Genomic DNA, 19,706 nt, shown 5'->3' with positions numbered 1-19,706 from the left:
AAACCCTCCTACTGCTGGAGTCTCTTCAGAAGGAAAGGAGATCTTTTGACACTCCCCCATGAACACCTAATAACTCAATTCCTACCAGTGTAACAAGAAACTGAAAGACAGAATTGAAAATGGACTATGATAAGGCTGAAATGTCAGATGCCCTAATTCTTTCAAAATGAAAACCAAACTGATGTCATTAGGACAACCTAAAAAGTGCACTTAATCTAGTGACAGCAGACTCTCCTTTAGAATAAGAGATAATAGAAGAAATGATAGACTGTCCCAAGACAGAAACTCGCCATTTCCCCAAATCTTTTATCAAAATGTATTTGTGGCCTTATGGTGTAATTTAAAAATGGCATCTTCTATATGGATATTCTCAATGAGATTCAAGCTCCCAACAACCATATTTTATTGTCCTGGCTATGTTTATGAAAGGATAAGTCAGATTTAAGTAAAATGTTCAAGTTTAAAAAATATTCTCTCAAGATTAATCACTCAAAACCGTGGAATTTAACAACAGCTTTTAAATGGTCAAATACTATTTTAATATAAATCAACAAGATGGAAAATTATGCTGATTAAGGTTCACTAAAAATACCAGTTTTCAAGGTTTTGTTGGTGAGTCATCAGCACACATTACCTCTCCTGACATATCAGGGGCCATCGGAACGGCAGGCCAGAGAGATGAGTAGATTCCAAAAAACACCACCCAGAGTGCAATGCTCCCCCATATCGCTATGTGGCTGAACTGTAGAGCAAGGAAATCTGAGTTAAAAAAGTTTTATGTAGACCAATTACACAAATACTAATACCCTCTCAAATTCCCTTATTAACTTTTTATTATATCCATAAAATATTATCTGTAGGAATTTCTACATAATTGTGTGTTTTTAAATTGGATCTTTAAGTGCTAATCTCTTCCACAACAGTTGTGATATTTGTGGTACTGGAATTTAGAACTGTTGCTCCTCTAACTTCTTTGGTAGTTTTCCCCTCTTACTCTTACCTTTTTTATCCCTGACCATTTGGAAGCCTGCCTTACTTCTGGCCTGTATGCTGTCACCAAAAGACGTCAGACCCTTGTGAGAATATTATATGTAGGCTAATGACGGTTAAATCCAAATGCCTCATGCCAGTCTTTCCCAGGGACATCAAACTTTAATTTCTTTTTGTTTCCTGGGTCTCTACTGGATGGGGGTATACTGCAAAAACTATCGTATCTAAAATGGAAGAAGACTGGGTATTTATAAATATCTGAGGACAAATCTTTCATTAGTGTTTTCAGTTTTCAGAATCACTTCCCAATGGGTTTTCTGCAGAACATCAGTCCTGTGACGCCTCTAAGAAAAGAACTGTAGTCTTTAAGTTTAGTCTCGCTATTTCCTGGGATACTCATAATATATGACAATACATTAAAGGCTCTGAGAAGTCTTGCGGTAATGCACTTGTTTAAGTTTGTTTAACTCAATATTTCCCAACTAAAACCTCCAGTTCTCCTTTCCCTATCCCTGACACCCCACAATTAAAAACCTGTGGACTGGCCAGACATGGTGGCTCACGCCTGTAATCCCAAGGCTTTGGGAGGCCGAGGCGGGTGGATCACGCGGTCAAGATATTGAGACCATCCTGGCCAACATGGTGAAACCCTGTCTCTACTAAAAATACAAAAAAATTTAGCAGGGTGTGGTGGTGTGTGCCTATAGTCCCAGCTACTAGGGACGCTGAGGCAGGAGAATTGCTTGAAACTGGAAAATGGAAGTTGCAGTGAGCTGGGATCGCGCCACGGCACTCCAGCCTGGTGAAAAAGCGAGACTCTGTCTCAAAAATAATAATAAAAAAAAAAGAAAACAACAAAAATCCTGTGGACTAGGACATATCGACCTGGGACATATCGAGTTAGAGTGATGAACACCAAAACTGGAGCTAATGCATAAGTAAATGTGACATTTCTTGGTTGCGGTTAGATATTTTCTTACCCATGTCCAATATGATGTTTCCAATCCAGCTTTCAAACACACAGTTATCACCACAAACTAAAACAGAAGGGGAAAATGTTATTTTATCTCATAAACATGACAGTTCATCAAATGACTGAAAGAGTTATAAAGAACAGTAACCATGGGACTAGGAGACTGCTGCTTGCTTTGTATGACCAACTATCAAACAGGTGAATGAGCTGGGCGGCCAACAGGACTGTGATAGGTCAGAGGTGCCCACAGCAGCATTGCACTTCCGGCTTCCTTGCCTCTCCCTCACCTGCACAGCCTGACCCTCTATCCACAAGCTCCTTTGAATGTGTTTGCCTATTTCTTCTGTACAATTCATGAACAGCGACAGCACACGCCTGGAATTAATTTGAGTTTTCAAGCTTGCTTTACCTTTATTTTACATCACCCTTCATACTAAAAGTCCAACTTTCTGAACTTCAAAGACTAATTTTAACAAGTAAAATAACCAGATATTTAGAAATCTAAATGCTTCCTCAGGAACTTTACTTAAAACCTTGCTGAGTAGGATATGAGACTGTCGTTCCTCCGTGATATATGTACCCATCTCTGGGGCTTATGCTAGTCATTCTGCAAAAGAAAGCTGGGGTTGGATTAACTGCTCTGTGTTTTCCATAGTAGAACATAATAATGAAGTGCACTTGCCGTGGAGTCAGACTACCTGTGCCCAAGACTTTAGCACTTACGCTACTGTGGTTAATGAACAAAGCAAGTTACATCGCCTCTCTGTGTCTCAACTCCTATACGTGTAGACTGGGACTGATAAAACAGAGTTTTTTTTCTTTTTTTGAGAGTAAAACTCTGTAAAATACTCAGAACAGTGATTAACATGGAATATTATTTATTTATACTAATACAATCTTAAATATTGTTAGTAGTCAAGGAACCTCTTGATAATTGTGGCGATAGAAGTGATGCTTGCTAGCACTTGATCAATAAATGCTTTAAGTGCCCAGTCCTACTTTAAGGCACAGTAAGGGTTTGCACACAGCATGTGCTTAGACACTTCCCAGTGGGGTTATAAAGTTAGGTTACAGTATGAACAATTGAACTTTTTCAGCAGGACAGCTAATGGCAATTTAGAATATTTGCAGAAATAAAACTTATTAAAATGTAAAATTAGTTTATGTGATCCAAAAATTCTAAAATAAGAGATTCAGCCTGGATGCGGTGGCTCACATCTGTAATCCCAGCACTTTGGGAGGCCAAGGTGGGCAGATCACCTGAGGTCAGGAGTTCGAGACCAGCCTGGGCAACATGGTAAAACCTTGTCTCTATTAAAAATACAAAACTTAGCCAGGCATGGTGGTGTGTGCCTGTAATCCCAGCTATTCAGAAGGCTGAGGCAGGAGTATCATGAGAACTTGGAGGCAGAGGCTGCAGTGAGCTGACACTGTGCCATTGCACTCCAGCCTGGGTGACAAGAGTGAAACTCCCTCTCAAAAAAAAAAAAAAGAAACAAAAAGAAGAGGAAATACATTTATTAAAGAAAATACTCCTCAGACCTGGGTACTTTACAGTGTCCCCAGAAGACCTCCATGATATTTACTCTGATTTATTTCTACCCGCTGCTCTGCTTTCGCATTCATGTTGTAATGAGAACGAGCCCCTGGAAACATTTTTGCTTTTCTTTTACCACTTTGGTTGGTGACTTGATGCCAATAGAAAGGAGACTGCACCCCCCACCACCAGATCTGTTAAAACCTCAATCCTTATGCTACTTAATAGTACTGACTTTCTATTTTTTAGTTATTTTATTTCATTATTTTACAAAAATGAAATAAGTCCCAGTCATAAGCGCTGGGTCTTATTTCAGTTTTAAAGGAAACCATAAACAACTCTGAAATCCAGAAACACACATCTTACATTTAAATTTAAAAATAAAATAAGCACAGATGAAAGGCTTTAATTTTATATGCAAACAAGACAAACATCCTACACTCACAGTGTACACAAAGTTTCCCAGCAGCAGATAATCCGAGGTTTTCCCATTTCCAAATGCAGTACCTGTGTGAAAAGGAGAGAGGCCTATTAGAAAGGAAAATGAGATTGTTTCAGAATCTTTTCAAAGATAAACGCATTCAGAAAGTTTGAACGAAGGAGGGAAACCAAGGGACACACAATGAAGCCAGAAATGAGACTAATTAAAAAAAAAACCCCAAACACTAAGAAAGTGCTAACAAAGCTGCTAGAAAGATAGGCCACAAAAGCCAACATTGAAGAAGGAAACCTGACTTGTTAATGAATTTTCAGAGTCCACCAGATTAAAAACAAACAAACAAATTGTTCAAACAAAGCAGTAAAGGGCATTATGGACAGTAATAAAGAACTCAACAATATGGATGGGAGTCATAGGGAATCTTCTTGCTATCTCTCAATAAAGTTGTTGGCATTGGGCCAAAAGGGATTCATAAAAGCAACTCACAGAGGGCCAGGAAATGCCGGTGTGATTTCAGGCATGTAATTCTTTGAGGGTCTGGCTGAAGGTAGGGGAATATTTTAAAGTATTTTGCTATTCTAGCAATGGCTAACAAATGTGGTTTTCTATTTATTTATGTTTTTAGACAGTCTTACTCTGTCACCCAGGTTGGAGTACAGTGGTGCGATCTTGGCTCACTGCAGCCACCGCCTCCCAGGTTCAAGTAATTATTGTGCCTCGGTCTCCGGAGTAGCTGGGTTTATAGGTGTGCGTGTCCCCAGGCCCAGCTAATTTTGTTATTTTTAGTAGAGATGGGGTTTCTCCACATTGGTCAGGCTGGTGTCAAACTCCTGGCCTCAAGTGATCTGCCAGCCTCGGCCTCACAAAGTGCTGGGATCACAGGAGTAAGCAACCTCACCTAGCCGCCTTCCAACGTGGCTTTAGATGAAGGAAGTGGTGCTGATGTACAAAAATTTCTGGTACTGATAAAATCAGGTGAAAATAAGTAATAGGTTAATAATTAAATCATTGATACCATTGAAAAATTTAAAATCCATGGTATGTGTAATGCAATAATATATGCACATATTCAATGTTTATTCAGAGTCAAATATATAAGGGCAAAATTTATTAGAATAAAGTACGGGATGAAACACAGAGTGGTACTGGTGGGCTTTGGAGACACTGAAGCTTAGTTCTATCACTATTAACAGCTATGTTATCCTGGATTATTTATAATCAAACCCTATGGAACTCAGTTTAGCTAAAAGGAGTGAAGCTATTTACCCTGAGGGGGTTTTGAAGTTATAATGAAGTTATGTATGTAAAGCACCAAGCAGTACCAGGTGGAAGGCATGCTTAGCATTTGAATAATTTGGGTAAGTCACTCATTCTTATACTTCCTGGTCTATGGATCCCTTTACACTAAAAAATTATTGAGGGCCTCAAAAAGCTTTTTTGTGGTTTATGTCTATCAATATTTACCAAATTAGAAATTAAAACAGAAAATTAAAAATTATGTACTGATTTATTATAAAAACAAAACATAATGACAGGTTTTCGGAAAAATAACTATTTTCCAAAGCAAACAAAAAAATAAGTGAGAAAACTGGTATTATTTTACATTTTTACAATCTCTTCTGGCTTAATAGAAAATAGCCGGATTGTCATGTTGTTTTGATTGAAATATAAAATGCAAATCCAGCTGCACAGAAATATAGAGTATAAAGCAGAAGGGTATTTTAATAATATTTTCCAATAATTGTGGATAGTCTTTGATACTATATCAAAACTCAACAAGCAGTTTCTTCTTCTTTTCTTTTTCTTTTTCTTTTTTTTTTTTTTTTTNTTTTGAGATGGAGTCTCACTTTGTCAGCCAGGCTGGAGTGCAGTGGTGTGTCCTCAGTTTACTGCAACCTCTGCCTCCCAGGTTCAAGCAATTCTCCTGCCTCAGCCTCCTGAGTAGTTGGGGTTACAGGAGCACATCACCATGTCCAGCTAATTTTTGTATTTTTAGTAAAGACAGAGTTTCACCATGTTGGCCAGGCTGATCTCAAACTCCTGACCTCAATTGATCCACCCGCCTCAGCCTCCCAAAGTGCTGGGATTACAGGCGCGAGCTACTACTCTTGGCCAACAAGTAGTTTCTCAAAGAGGTAGAGGTAGTTTCTTAAAGGTTGGTTGCCAGTGTGGAATCTGAAACTGTATCAATGAACTTTCTGTACTTTATTACATTAAAATCTATTGGTCTACTTTGTACTGTTTTTGTTTTGTTTCGTTTTTGAGATGGACTCTTGTTCTGTTGCCCAGGTTGGAGTGCAGTGGCACAATCTTGACTCACTGCAACCTCTGCCTCCTGGGTTCAAGAGATTTTCCTGCCTCAGCCTCCTGAGTAGGTGGGACTATAGGCATATGCCACCATGCTCAGCTAATTTTTGTATTTTTAGTAGAGACGGAGTTTTGCCATGTTGGCCAGGCTGCTCTCGAACTCCTGATCTTATGTGATCCACCTGCCTTGGCCTCCCAAAGTGCTGGGATTACAGGCATGAACCACTGTGCTCAGCGTACTTTGCATTTTGAATGGATCTTTTACCCATGCATGATTCTGCAACCTCTGGTTCAATCCAGAAGGCACCATTCCTTGAGACAATCACTGCACTTCGGTATGCAGAAGTGCTTTATATATATGTTAATACTTCTCATTTTGTTACACAGATTATTATTAAGATACTTCGAGTTTTAATAAAAGCATTAGTTTTATGGTGTCTTCATGCACATTCTTAAGTGTATGACTGTGGACAATATAATGACTAGTTTGCACAGTGGTACCACTGTTTGTGCATGACAAAAAGGTCTGGGGTATTCCTAGGGTCTACAGACTACTCTTTCAGAACTGCTGAGGCAAAGTAATAAATAAATATGTGGCTATATATTACATAGCATGTGTGAAGTTCCTCAGTATCCTCATCCTTTCAGAAACCAAAAAACAAAAGAACCCTTCCCCCCAAAAAACACTCCTTATTTAAAAATGAAACAAGGCCAAACAACTACAAAATCTTCAGCCTCAAAACGATAAAAGAGTTTATGTTAAATGTTAATACATCCCTTAAAAAAAGAAAGTAAGTGTTACCTAGTCTTGGCTAGTTTTGATCTCTACAAGCAGCACTCCCGTGAAATTGCCTTTATTGAAGCTGGATGGCTGCATGGCTTTCCAGAGAAACGCAATGATGGATCTAGGAACTGCTTCTCTGGAAGATCAAGCCACTTGGGAATTCCTTTCAAACCCTGTCATTATTAAGGTATTTCGGATGCTATCTGGTTTAAGCAACTTTTGATATTCAATTTCTTTTTTTCTAATTCAGAAGGTTGAAACAGTAGTTCAGTAGATGGGCATGCTTTATCTTTCAAATCTATATCGATTTTGTATTTTGAAAATAAATTTTACCTGGAAAGCTTGTCTAAGGTCAGGATATCTTGAATTTTACCCTGGACTTCCATATCTTGTTGCTCCAAAAAGTGGAAACAATCTAAAGGTCCAACAACTGATGAACAGGTTAAACAATGCAGTATATCTATACCATGGAATATTATTCAGCCATAAAGAGAAAGGAAGTATTGATTCCAGTTGCAACATGGATGAACCAAGGTTACATAATAATTCCATTTATACAAATTTCTACAATAGGCAAATCCACAGAGATGAAAAAAATATAAGTAGTTGCCAGGGCCTGGTGGGGAAGGTATGGAGAAACAGGGAGGGATTGCCAATGGGTATGGGGTTTCTCTATTGGGTGATATCAATGTTCTAGCATTAGATTGTGGTGACATTTGCACAATTCTGTGAATATATTTTAAAAACCACTGAATTATACACTTTAAAAGAGTCAACTTTTATGGTATGTGAATTATATCTCAAAACCAACCAAGCAAGCAAACTAAGTACTGTGATTCTCCTGGTCTCCTGGGTCAATATTCTACACTTCTATTAAATATTCTTACCATGCTCATGCCATGGTCTAGACATTGAAAAGTATTTAGTATTGTAATTTACTGAACAATTAATAAAGAAAGAAGGTTAAAATCTCAGCTAGAACATGAAACCACTGGCTTCTTTGTAATACTCACCTTGCTTATGCCACATGACCTTGGTAATTCATTCGCAATTTACTGAGTGCCCACTATAAGTTACGCACTTTTCTAAGCACTGTGAATACAACTAAGCTACTAATTACCTACCCTTCTGAAGCTTCAATTCTAAAAGAGAGAAAGACCATACCAAAGAAACAAACATATCGAAACTTGATTGACAAGTACTATGAAGACACACAGGCTGACAAAGAAATAGAGCCTAGGAGCAGTGGGGGCAGGTGGTGGTTGCTCTTTTAGGCAGGATGATCTGGGAAGGCTTCTTGAGCACAGACCTGAGGCATATGGGGAGAAAGCCAACTCGAATATCTGTAAATAGGGAACAGTTTGAAGGTGGAGGATTTTGTTCTAAGTATGCTAAGTCTTTACGGACTTCTGAGGAGGGAGGTACCTGGCCTGATTCATGTTTTGCAGGGATCACTCTGGCTACCTATGGAGGAGAGATCAGTAGTGGGCAGCAGCAGGCAGCACTCTCTTCTACTGGCAACCACTAACTGATAGACAGTAGGTATGGCCTGTACTTATAAAGGACTGACAATTCCTTGGGTGCACTAGGTGTTGTGTTTTTGATTATAGTAGTTTTGAAGCAGGCACCCTGAATAGTTGGTGTCTTCCCCAGGATCTCAAGGCAAAGTCTGCTCCAAGACAGAGCAGCACCAGCTTAAGAATCACAGGCATCTCTTTTCTAAAGTAGCTATTTGATCACCTTTATGTGTATAGGAAATGCACCATGATCCTCTCTCTCCAAACTGAGAGAATAAAATCCCTCCCCTCAAAATGAACAGAGCAAAAGCTAACATTCCAAGATGAACATAAAAACATATTGAAAGCCTCATCCAAAACATTGGCTCAAGTATACTTGAAAATACTAGCATGTCTGATTAGGTTCAGTATAAAGAGCTTGATACAAGCCTCACAGGTATAATAAATAGGCTACATAAAATATTAGCACTTATTGTCCTCAAACTATACATTAACAGAGGAGGGGAAAAGCCCTAAAATTTAACTCTCTGCAAGTTTGCAAAACATGAGAAGAAGAAAGGCTTTGCATATATTAAATCACTTTGCTCCCAAAGGAATAATAAAAATCTTTAAAGTGTGTACAATTTTTGGATGCATGGATTTTAGGTTAAGAGAAATACCATACAATGAAACTGCTATACTTTTTAACATACATTGACAATTAGTTATTTTTCTAAAAAAGTAAAAAGTCATCTCTTTGCATTCATATCCCTTCTACTTACCATACTGAAGGGCTTTTAGTGGAAACCAAAACAGAATAACTGAGTGGAAGAGGCCATTTAAACAATGAACCCAGAAAACCTGAGGGAAAACAAAAATCCATGAGAACCATTTGCGATAAACTAGCTCTGTGAACTCTGACCTTTCTTTTTATCTATGAGCTAGATTCACAAAACGTGTTTCTGTTGGGCCACCGCTGTGAATTAATAGAACTGACAGACACTTTCTGCCTCTTAGACTTTCATGGGTCATTTATTTATTTTTATGTTTCTCAAAATGTTTTTTCAGCTTCACTTGAAATTTTTTCTACTTTTCAAAAACCAAATTTATATTTCTGCCTGAAAAAGAAAATTTAAAATAAAAAAAATGCAGATTCTAAAATTCCTTAAGTGGGACTATTTTCATAATTCCAGGAGAATAGACTTAAAAAATTATAATTTGGGGAAATCCCTTTCTCTTCCCCACATACAACTGTAAACTTTCCAATGCTAAAGATGTAATGCTTTCTCTTATCAAGAGACATACTCTATACTATACTATCAAGATATAAACTTGTTATAGCCATTAAATTATTTAAATTATATAATCATACAAATAAAGCACTGTGACTATAACTGAGTTTACTGAAGGCTTTCACAATTTTTAAACACCTGTTAATACCACGTTTTGCATCATTATAACATCATATAATAGTTACTTTTTATGTCTATTGTATTTTAAGAACAAGGGAGCAAGTATCGCTGGTACTTTCTTTGTAACATGGGTGTGAAAGATTAAGTTATAAAAAACTGTTTAGAATTCTTATGGCCCCTCTGAACAGTTGTAGTTTTGGCATTTAAAAGTGCTTCTTGCAAACAAAACTTATGCTAAATAAAATTGGCATGTATTAATAGTCTTAAGCTGTTCAAACAACAGAAATTAAGTTGCCTGCCTCCCAAAATTTTCCACTGTGAGCTCAATCTCTTTTGTTAGTTCTCCCAGCCACACTGGATTGTATGATCCAATTTACGCTCCAATACATTACACATTTGAACTTGTGTTACTCATTAACCTTTGTCTCTTCTCCTCACTATGTCATTACCACAAGTTTTTATTTGACAGAAAGCACAGGTGGGTGCAAGAAAAATTAGTTCTAGTTTTCCATTTTCCTGACTGATACTTATTGTCACATGCTAATCCTTTAACCCCTGTCACGACCTCAGAACCTCCGACCCTTTTTACCATAACAAACGTAAGCATCATCATTCAGGCAACAATGCTGCCGCACTTGGAACCCCCAGCAACCACTGTGTATACAACTATGCATTTTGTAGCCATTTGTCCCTGAATTTTCAAACACTTACATGAGATTGAATCAAAGACTTTTCACTGAAATCATTAGAAAAATCCATAAACCCTATAAAACCGGGTTGGCAACTCGTGTATACAAACTATAAATATTCAAATGGATATAAAATTGTATAACCCATTTGGGTTGATCTGATGATTTTTCTGAATGCCTGGGCTCTACAGACAATGAAAGGCTTTTTTCAACAATAAAAGATACAAGGAATGACGCTCCCACATTAAAACAATATACTACCTGCTATACTCTTTTCCTGGCCACAAAACTGTGTCCAAGTTGCCATGTACAGAAGAAAGTGCCTTTGCAGGAATGATTTTGAGTAATCTGTGAGGCTCAATTTATGTTTTTAAGCAAGAATGACATGGCCAAATTTGCGGCTGGAGGTTAACTTCAGAGACAGTACCCTGGAGCCCACACTATGGTAGACGAGACCTCTGGCTAAGGTTGGTCGGTGAGAATTTATTGCTAGTATACCAGTAGGCCTGGAACTTCCCCAGCTGCTCTCAGATCACCTTTTCAGGGAAACCAGAGGCCATAGGCCATTGTACCTACCCCGATTGTGGCTTGCCATCATTTGCAAATGCCCACCATAGGTAATGAAAAACATTACAGCAGTGTCACGAAATTTAGGGCAAACTGGGCATCATAAATAAATTTAAAAGTTCAAAAGTAAAACATTTAAAAAATAAAAGCATAGATATTGCATATTATAAATAGTATTTGTTTTAAAAGAGTCCAATAAAAATACTTTTCAGAACCAATGGCATAAGTTAAAAAAATCCTTCAGTTGGTCTGTTCTCAGGTAATCAAATTCTTTTATTTAAAACAGTGCCATCAAGCTGTACGCATGTGTATAGCTGGATACATAGGCACGGTGTGTTGAAGAAGATCATGTCTCAGAAGAAAGGATAACGTTTTGCCCATAAACCTGGGCACTATCATTTATGGTTTGAGGTTTCAGGCACTAAAACACCTGTTTCACTTTATTCTCTTGGCATGTGGAAAATGCCACTGGAAAGCTTTATGAATTTCTAACTAAAATATCCTACATTAACTGTCCTAAATTCAAGACACTGAGTTAAGATTACATGTAATTATCAGTAACATGCTAGTAAACATGCACTATATTAAACAGAAACAATTCTGGAAAGGTGTATTTTATTTGTTGCTTTCATAACACTAAAAAATATACAAATGTTAGTTTCAAAATGACACCTACCTTGATTGCTGCAATATTAAATTTTTTCCTCCATACTCACATTAAACAGGAACTTGAATTATTAACAATACCAGTGGAAACACTTTAGAATATATATATACTTGCAGGAAAGTAAGCTATATGGAAATGAGATTTGTGTGTGTGTGTGTGTGTGTGTGTGTGTGTGTGTGTGTGTCTGGGATAAATACTATTGGATTATAACCAGAACATAAATACTATTGGATTATAGCCAGAACATAATTTTAGATAAACTACTGGATAGTTTATCTTGTATTTTTAATTTTATGTGGCTTGGAAATCCTGAGTACTATTTCTCAGAGACTGTAATTTTAATGCCTGACCCAATCAATCTAAAATTCTAACAAGGACAAAGTTATTTCACAAAATGGAAAATTAGTTAAGGAGCAATTAAATATCTCTCACCCCTTTACACACATAAAGCCAGTCCTTATCAGTCCTAGATGACTAGCCCCTGTGAGGAGTGAGCATGTCCCCACAACACTGCAAAGACAGAAGTCCAGAGAACTAAAATGACAATGATTTTATAGGTCAGACCAGCTTTATTGCTGCCTTGCAAGCCCAAGTGAATGTGGTTACATTTTAATTGTATAACACACAAAAAAACCCCCAAACTCAACCAACCAACAAAAAAACCTTCTCTGCCTAGATCAGAACCTTAAGAAACAGGAATTGCAATAGTCGGTATCCTGGAGTTGTCTGAGGCTAGTGTATCCTTGGCCTTGGAAAACCACATACCCCATGTAATGAGGGCAGTAAAAACAGATCCCCCAAACGTGTCCCACACAGGCACTGCATCCTACCTTGGTGTTGAAGTCCAGGGCATTCTGAGACGTTTTGTATAATTCAGGGTACTTCAACATATTCTCTTTTCTGCATGATCTCTCAAATATTCCAAGAGTTAAAGGAGGCATTGCTGTAAACATCTAAAGCACACAAACTGGTCATTATGTCAAGCAGCCAAATGCAGGGTGAACCTTTATCTCCAAGTATTCAGTAAAACAGGAATTATTAAATGTCCCACACTTACCACATTATAAAGACCTATACACCATCTTTCAAAGAGGATCTGTCCAGAAAAGCCATTAACAAAGGCAAACCAGATCTAGGGGGGAAAAAAAAACCCCAAACCCCCAAAATTAGAATACAAAAACATAAATGCATTGCTTAGAATCTGTTGTACACTCAACTGCCGCATAATAGCAGCATTAACATATACTTATGACTCTTTTGAAAATGACATTTCTTTGCTTTACTTTCTGATTCAAAGAGATGCTTTCATAGGGTATTTGTATTTATGTCAGAATTGGTCCTGCTTGCTGAATCAAAAAAGGAATATATGAACAGGCAATCACAGATTTAAAACTAAGAAACAATCTTGTTTTTCTTAACAGTACTTTTAGGGAATATATTTATGTGCCATTAAATTTTTACAGCTTTAATTCCCTTTTAAAATATCAGAATGTAGTTATTTAAAGACTGTTTTTTAAAATTATGAAAGTAACACTTGTTTATTTAGGAAATAATTTTCTGCAATAATACAATCACTATTTTCTTCTGCATTGGTTGTATAATTCATTTAAATTTACAAATTTACTTTACTAGAAACCTGCATATAGAAAGTGTCATATTCTGCTCGTCCCCCTTAATATTAGGTAATATTCATTTTCTTAAGTTGTCATGTATCCTTTAAAATGATGTTAATGAATGTATAACCTCTACAATGTGGATATAACTTTTTTAGACATTTAGCTTGCTTCCAGTTGTTTGATATCACAGGTATAAATATTTCTGAACTGAAACCAAACATATTTATTTTTCCTTAGGATGAATTCTTAAAGTAGAATAGGTCAAAGTACATGGGTTTTCTTAACAGCACTTGATAACTACTGCCGTCGGAATCTTAAATTTGAGTTTATATATTAAAATATTTTAACTTAAATTTTATTCATTGATAAAATCCTATCTTGACTAGAGCATAATATTCTTACATATTTTACAATGTTCTTTAAAACAGAAATCTTAACCTCGGAAACAAAATTAAAGGACATAACGGACAAATTTTTCTCCAGCGTGTTTAAAACAAAAGAAAAGTTAAAGTGACTATCAGTAAATAACAGTACCTACGTTATTGTAAAAAAAAAGCAGACCTGAAGCATAATGAAAAATCAAACGGATCTGAGAGAGTACAAAGGCTGGTCCAGCAATGAGATTACATAAGCACAAATACAAAAACAAAACCTAACAACAACGACAACGACAAAACTGTTAGAGGAGAGCGGTCTTGACATGTGGCTCAAGTGAATTTCTGAATCACAGTTGCAGGGAATTTGCTACACTTCACGTTTCATTTAACCTCATTATGGAAGCATGAATTGCTACAAATTCACCATTTATCAATATGTACCCAGGTTGGCCTCCCTATGAACAGGTTCTGTATCCACACTGATCTTCCTTTTTATAGTGGAAGGGAATAATTGAGCGTGTATACAAACTAATGTCTGCTTTATGAGATGGAAAAGAAAACAAAGTTGCAACAGCACATTAAAAATAAGTCCAAATTGTATTAGGGCTGTAACACATATTAACCACAATAACAAAAGCAGAGAAATCAGAGTTAAATTTGAAATTCTTACTTGCTTTGCTACACATATTTATGGAAAAATTTTGATCATTTGCTCCAAACGAAGAGCCAGATCAATGATGCATGCAAACTTTAAAAGAACTGAGCATCTTCACATGAAGTGAAGTTTATCCTTTCTGGTGAGTATACACAAATTGACAAAACAGACATTAATGCTCTCTATTGTACTTTCACATTTGACCTGAGATGTGGATTATGTAAATACATATTTGGGATACTTATGGTGATGGGGCTATTTTTCATGAAGGCAACTGTGAACTATTATAATTCATTCTAAAAAGCTCTTTCAGATTTCTCAAGGTATGATGGAAATATAAGGGATTTTAAAAGAAACTTTCAATTATGGCCTCTCTAATCTATGAAGACACAGTCTAACCTTTGTTGGTATGAAGAAAGCCGAAGCGCCCTGCACACCAAGTTCATCTAAGGGACATGATTTGGCTCAAAGGTTGTAATTCTAAATGCATTTGCAATTATCAATACTGTACAATGAGAAGTTTATGTTAGTAAGTTTGTGTGTGGGCAAACAATCGTAAATATGAATAGCCCCCTAGCTTCTTTGTACATAATATTTGGTGCTGATTCAACGGCTACTATGAGCTTGAAATTTAAGATTCTCCCTCAGATCAACATTTACAGAAAGTTTCAAATTTGAAATAATTTGCAAGTAAACTAACATGTCTGTATCCAAAGTGTATTTTAAAATGCATAAACTGCTTTATGACAGACAATTTTTAAGTGGAAAGCTATCAACACATTTTTATCATTTTATTTTTCCTACTGAAAGGTAGGTGAATATGTTTTTACAGATGTACTTCCTGGATTTTTAAGGATTAATATTTTAATTTATTTTTAAAGAAGAAGAAATGACTAGGTAAGAACAGAAACTTTCAACAGAGTACCTTACATTTTTACACTAATATTTTGACATTCAAGTTTACATGTCTTAAAAGAGAAAGAGAAGGTCTTTAATAGCGAGTTAGTCTACCAGCAGGCTGAGTTCAAGTTAGGCTGAGATTGCAGTTAATATTAGGAACATATTCCATTCAAAATAAAAAAAAACACCTAAACTCTCCTAAACACATAAAAGTCCCTCCTCTGTTTCAACCAGAGCCATGGATTCAGAAAGAAGATACCAGTCCCTCTGGGGAGGTGTCTAGGTTATTTAAATTCACAGGGAATTCAACTTCCAGCACAACTTGCTGGGACAGTTTCACCTTATTAACTTTAATCAAAGCTTCTAGAAATTAGAAATACTACTTGGTTTTGAGATCTTCCCAGAAAACTTGGACGTGACCAATCATTTGAAAGAAAAGGTCTTATTTTACTAGGAAGGAGTCAGAGGTATCAGAGAAATAAAAAAGTCTCTCTTTAAAAAGGAGCCCATCATTTAAATGAACACCTAGAGCTGCTCCTGGGCAGCTCCCATAAGAAAGAGCTTTATATCACCATCTGCCAAATCTGTATTTGCCTGGCTATAATTTACAGCAATGGAATATCTAGATAGTGACCTTCCTAAGCAATATAGCAATGGGAAAAGCAGTGTTCGTAGTTTTAAATATATAAAATGTACAGTGTTCAAGGCTATTCCTTTATTAGCAAAGAAATTTCAGACCCGTTTCTCCTGGTATTATTTTCTAAATTCCACCTCTCAGTAGAGGCGTGGCAGTAAAGCTTCACATTCATTTTCCTGATGGAGCATTTCTGCATATTAAACAGCAGCTTACAAATAGTCAATGAGTCCTCTGCTCCCACGCCTGATCAGCACAAAAAACTGAAAGGAGAGATTCGAGACTGGCAGTTGTCCTCACTAGAGACATTCAATGATGTGTTTTCTGTCTATTCATTCACAGTATTGACATGAGCCATTAACATCTGCAGAACTTGTTTTAGCTGGCAAAAGTTGGGTATCTGGGAATTGATTTAAAAGGTCAATTCATTTCCAAGACAGTTGAATTATATTCAAAATACATTTCTACAAACTGTTAAGAGAAAAACAGAAATGAGATTTCCAGTAAAGTTTAGAACTCATTTACTTTTCAATGTGTAAAGAATTTGATCAGTGTCAAATATCTCATGAAGAGGCTTTAAAATCAAAGCCAAGAGAAATTGAGGGTTAATCAACCACAAATCACGTAATTCTGAGTTTGAAACAGGGCATGCAGATTGTTTTCATTTGAGTTTAATGTTTTTATTTTCCCATTAGTACATAAATTTTGTCTACTTCACTGTCAATTTAGATTTAAAAAGTGGCAAGTTGAGCATTCTTATTTTATTTTATAAAATTAACTTTTTATAAGCAGATTTATTGCTGGCAGTGGCTTTAAATTCCTGGTATCTCAAAAAGTCTATGTAAATAAACTGCATAAATTGATCCTTGCTTGAATGTCAGTGTTGTGGAATGAGAAGAACATATAATTACAAAAGCTAGATATATAGAAGGGATTAAGAATAGACAAATATTACTTTAGAAAAGAACTACACATTTATATAAATGACAAAGAATATTTTTTGAACTCATAAACTATTTTAGAAGTCATTTTGCTTCAAAAACACAGACTATTCCAGACTAAATCCAGCAGTAATGAATAGCAAGTAAGTTCGTTTAAGTATCTTGTTTATGTTTCTATGTATTAGGTTATTTTATCTAATGGGTTGTAACCTTTTTAGTGATCATTACAAAAAACTGCCTGTATACTTCAAAACTAAGTATCAATTTTACTAGCCTGACTCATAATAAGAACTATGCTTAGTCAACATTTAACAAGGAGATAAGCATTCTGACAGAGGCACAAAGAACAGCTGAAGCAAACATACAGCAATGGAAGTGTCAATGTACTGACTTTGTTTATACTGTTATTTCTCAGAGTAAAGAATGGAAGATTATTTCTATATAGCAAATGGCTGTGTCTTTTTTCTTACAGATGTGTAGAAACAGTCAACAGATTAAAGGGTAAAGTGGCAGGAACAGACATCTATCTGTAAGGGAACCTTCAGCAGATTTATGAGGGCATGGTGGGTCCTTGACAGGAGTGGAAGATGGAGGTTTTCTTAACAATGGGAAGGCCATTGTCACGCTCTGAAGAGCTCCAACAGAAACATGAAAGCGATAACACCAGAAGTATTACAAATATAGCTTCTGATACTAAAATGGCCACTTTTTAAAAAAAAGGCAAACAATGTATTTATCATGTCTTGATTAACCATTCAGTTCACTTATTTATCTACCATTGTTGTGCTGCCCAGTATGGTAGCCACTGGCCACACGAGGCTTTTAAACACTTAAATGTGATTAGTCCAAATTGAGATGTGGTATAAATGTAAAATATACACCAGGTTTTGAAAACTTAGGATGAAGAATGTAAAGTGTCTTATTAATAATTTTTTACAGTGATATGTGACAATGATAATCTTTTGAATACACTGAGCTAAATAAAATATACTGAGGTCAATTTATTTTTCCTTCTGCTAATGTGGCTTACACTGTATTTCTGTTGGCCTGTAATGTGGTTTTGCTGTCTCCTCGCCCAAATCTCATCTTGAATTCCCATGTGTTGTGGGAGGTAACTGAATCATGGGGGCAAGTCCTTCCCATGCTGTTCTCATGACAGTGAATAAGTCTCACGAGATCTGATGGTTTTAAAAAGAGGAGTTTCCCCGTACAAGTTCTCTTGCTTCGCCTGCTGCCACCCATGTAAGACGTGACTTGCTCCTCCTTGCCTTTTGTCAGGATTGTGAGGCCCCACCAGCCATGTGGAACTGTAGGTCCATTACACCTCTTTCTTTTGTAAATGCCCAGTCTTGGGTATGTCTTCATCAGTAGTGTGAGAACAGGCTAATACAATAAATTGGTACCAGTAGAGTAGAGCACTGCTGAAAAGATACCCAAATATGTGGAGGCAACTTTGGAACTTGGTAACAGGCAGAGGTTGGAACAGTTTGGATGGCTCAGAAAAAGACAGGAAAATGTGAGAAAGTTTGGAACTCCCTAGAGACTTGCTGAATGGCTTTGTTCAAAATGCTGATAATGATATTGACAATGAAAACCAGGCTGAGGTGGTCTCAGATGGAGATGAGAAAATTGTTAGGAACTGGAGCAAAGGTGACTCTTGATACATTTTAGCAAAGAGACTGGAAGCATTTTGCCCCTGTCCTAGAGATCTATGGAACTCTGAACTTGAGAGAGATGACTTAGAGTATCTGGTAGAAGAAATTTCTAAACAGCAAAGCATTCAAGAGGTGACTTGGGTGCTTTAAAGTTGTTTAATTCAAGTTGTTTTAATACATTTAGAATTTATAAAAAGTGGGCAAATAAAAAATTAAAACAATGAGAAAATGTCTTCATAAAGAAAATTTCTTTAAATATGTATGCAAATGACAAGGATTTTAAATTTAACCTGCTATTACCTCGATAATATAGAGCACTATATTCTTGTAGAAGCAGTATAAGATGCACTTGGAGACTCTGTTATAGTTCCAGGCACCATGAATCATCAGTAAATTCTTCAAATATTTGAACTAAAACGAGAGTGGGAAAAAATTAGTATTTTCCTTTTTGAAGCACAGTTGACTGAGAGGAATGATGTGTTTTGCAGAAATGACACTTTACCTGAGCTATGGAGTAGTCAGAGGAATTAGCTGCCTGCAGGCCTTCATTGCCACTGATACCAACACCAACATGTGCTGTCTGTATCATGCTGACGTCATTTGCTCCATCACCGATTGCAAGCGTTACGACTTTGACTTGTTTCTTAACCATCTCAACAACTTCAGATTTTTGAAGAGGAGAAACCCTTAAATTGAAATACATTGTCAATTACTGTTTTCTGAAAAATTAATTTTGAAATGCCATTGTGTTGAAGGATAAGAGATGCAAAAGACCTAAATGAATAGTTCTCTGAAGAACCCTAATGATAAAGTCCTAGGCTTGCAAATATTTACTCATCTGTTAACCTGGTTATCACATTAAGAAAAATTAAAATAAATAAAGACAAATCTCAGAGGCAAACCCCTAGGTGACAGCTGGAAGAGAGAATGCTTTGTTAAGCGTTAGCCTGCCAGAATGCTTGCGTTAATATGTTAAAGAAATAACATTTGAGTTCAGAAATACCTTTACTTCCTAACAAATAACATAAAAATTTCTAATTCTTCACTTATAAATTAAAAACAATGTC

At 36.5% G+C, this 19,706-nt stretch overlaps 1 protein-coding gene across 7 annotated transcripts in view; it reads right to left on the bottom strand.

Annotated features, from left to right (window-relative positions):
- ATP8A1 (ATPase phospholipid transporting 8A1) overlaps positions 1-19,706 on the bottom strand; it is a 248,531-nt gene that overhangs the window by 35,052 nt on the left and 193,773 nt on the right. For all 7 annotated transcript variants that reach the window (XM_017544905.2, XM_017544903.2, XM_017544902.2 and 4 more), the window contains 8 exons: positions 19,142-19,325; positions 18,940-19,050; positions 12,919-12,993; positions 12,692-12,814; positions 9,309-9,387; positions 3,946-4,007; positions 1,971-2,027; positions 635-742 (listed from right to left, as the gene is read on the bottom strand). In XM_017544905.2, coding sequence (XP_017400394.1) covers positions 635-742; positions 1,971-2,027; positions 3,946-4,007; positions 9,309-9,387; positions 12,692-12,814; positions 12,919-12,993; positions 18,940-19,050; positions 19,142-19,325 — 799 coding nt within the window. The remainder of the gene's footprint in view (positions 1-634; positions 743-1,970; positions 2,028-3,945; positions 4,008-9,308; positions 9,388-12,691; positions 12,815-12,918; positions 12,994-18,939; positions 19,051-19,141; positions 19,326-19,706) is intronic.

This window comes from Cebus imitator, unplaced genomic scaffold, assembly GCF_001604975.1.
Source record: "Cebus imitator isolate Cc_AM_T3 unplaced genomic scaffold, Cebus_imitator-1.0 Scaffold173, whole genome shotgun sequence".
In the NCBI taxonomy this organism is placed as follows: domain Eukaryota; kingdom Metazoa; phylum Chordata; class Mammalia; order Primates; family Cebidae; genus Cebus; species Cebus imitator.
This window is presented reverse-complemented; position numbering and strand designations above follow the sequence as displayed.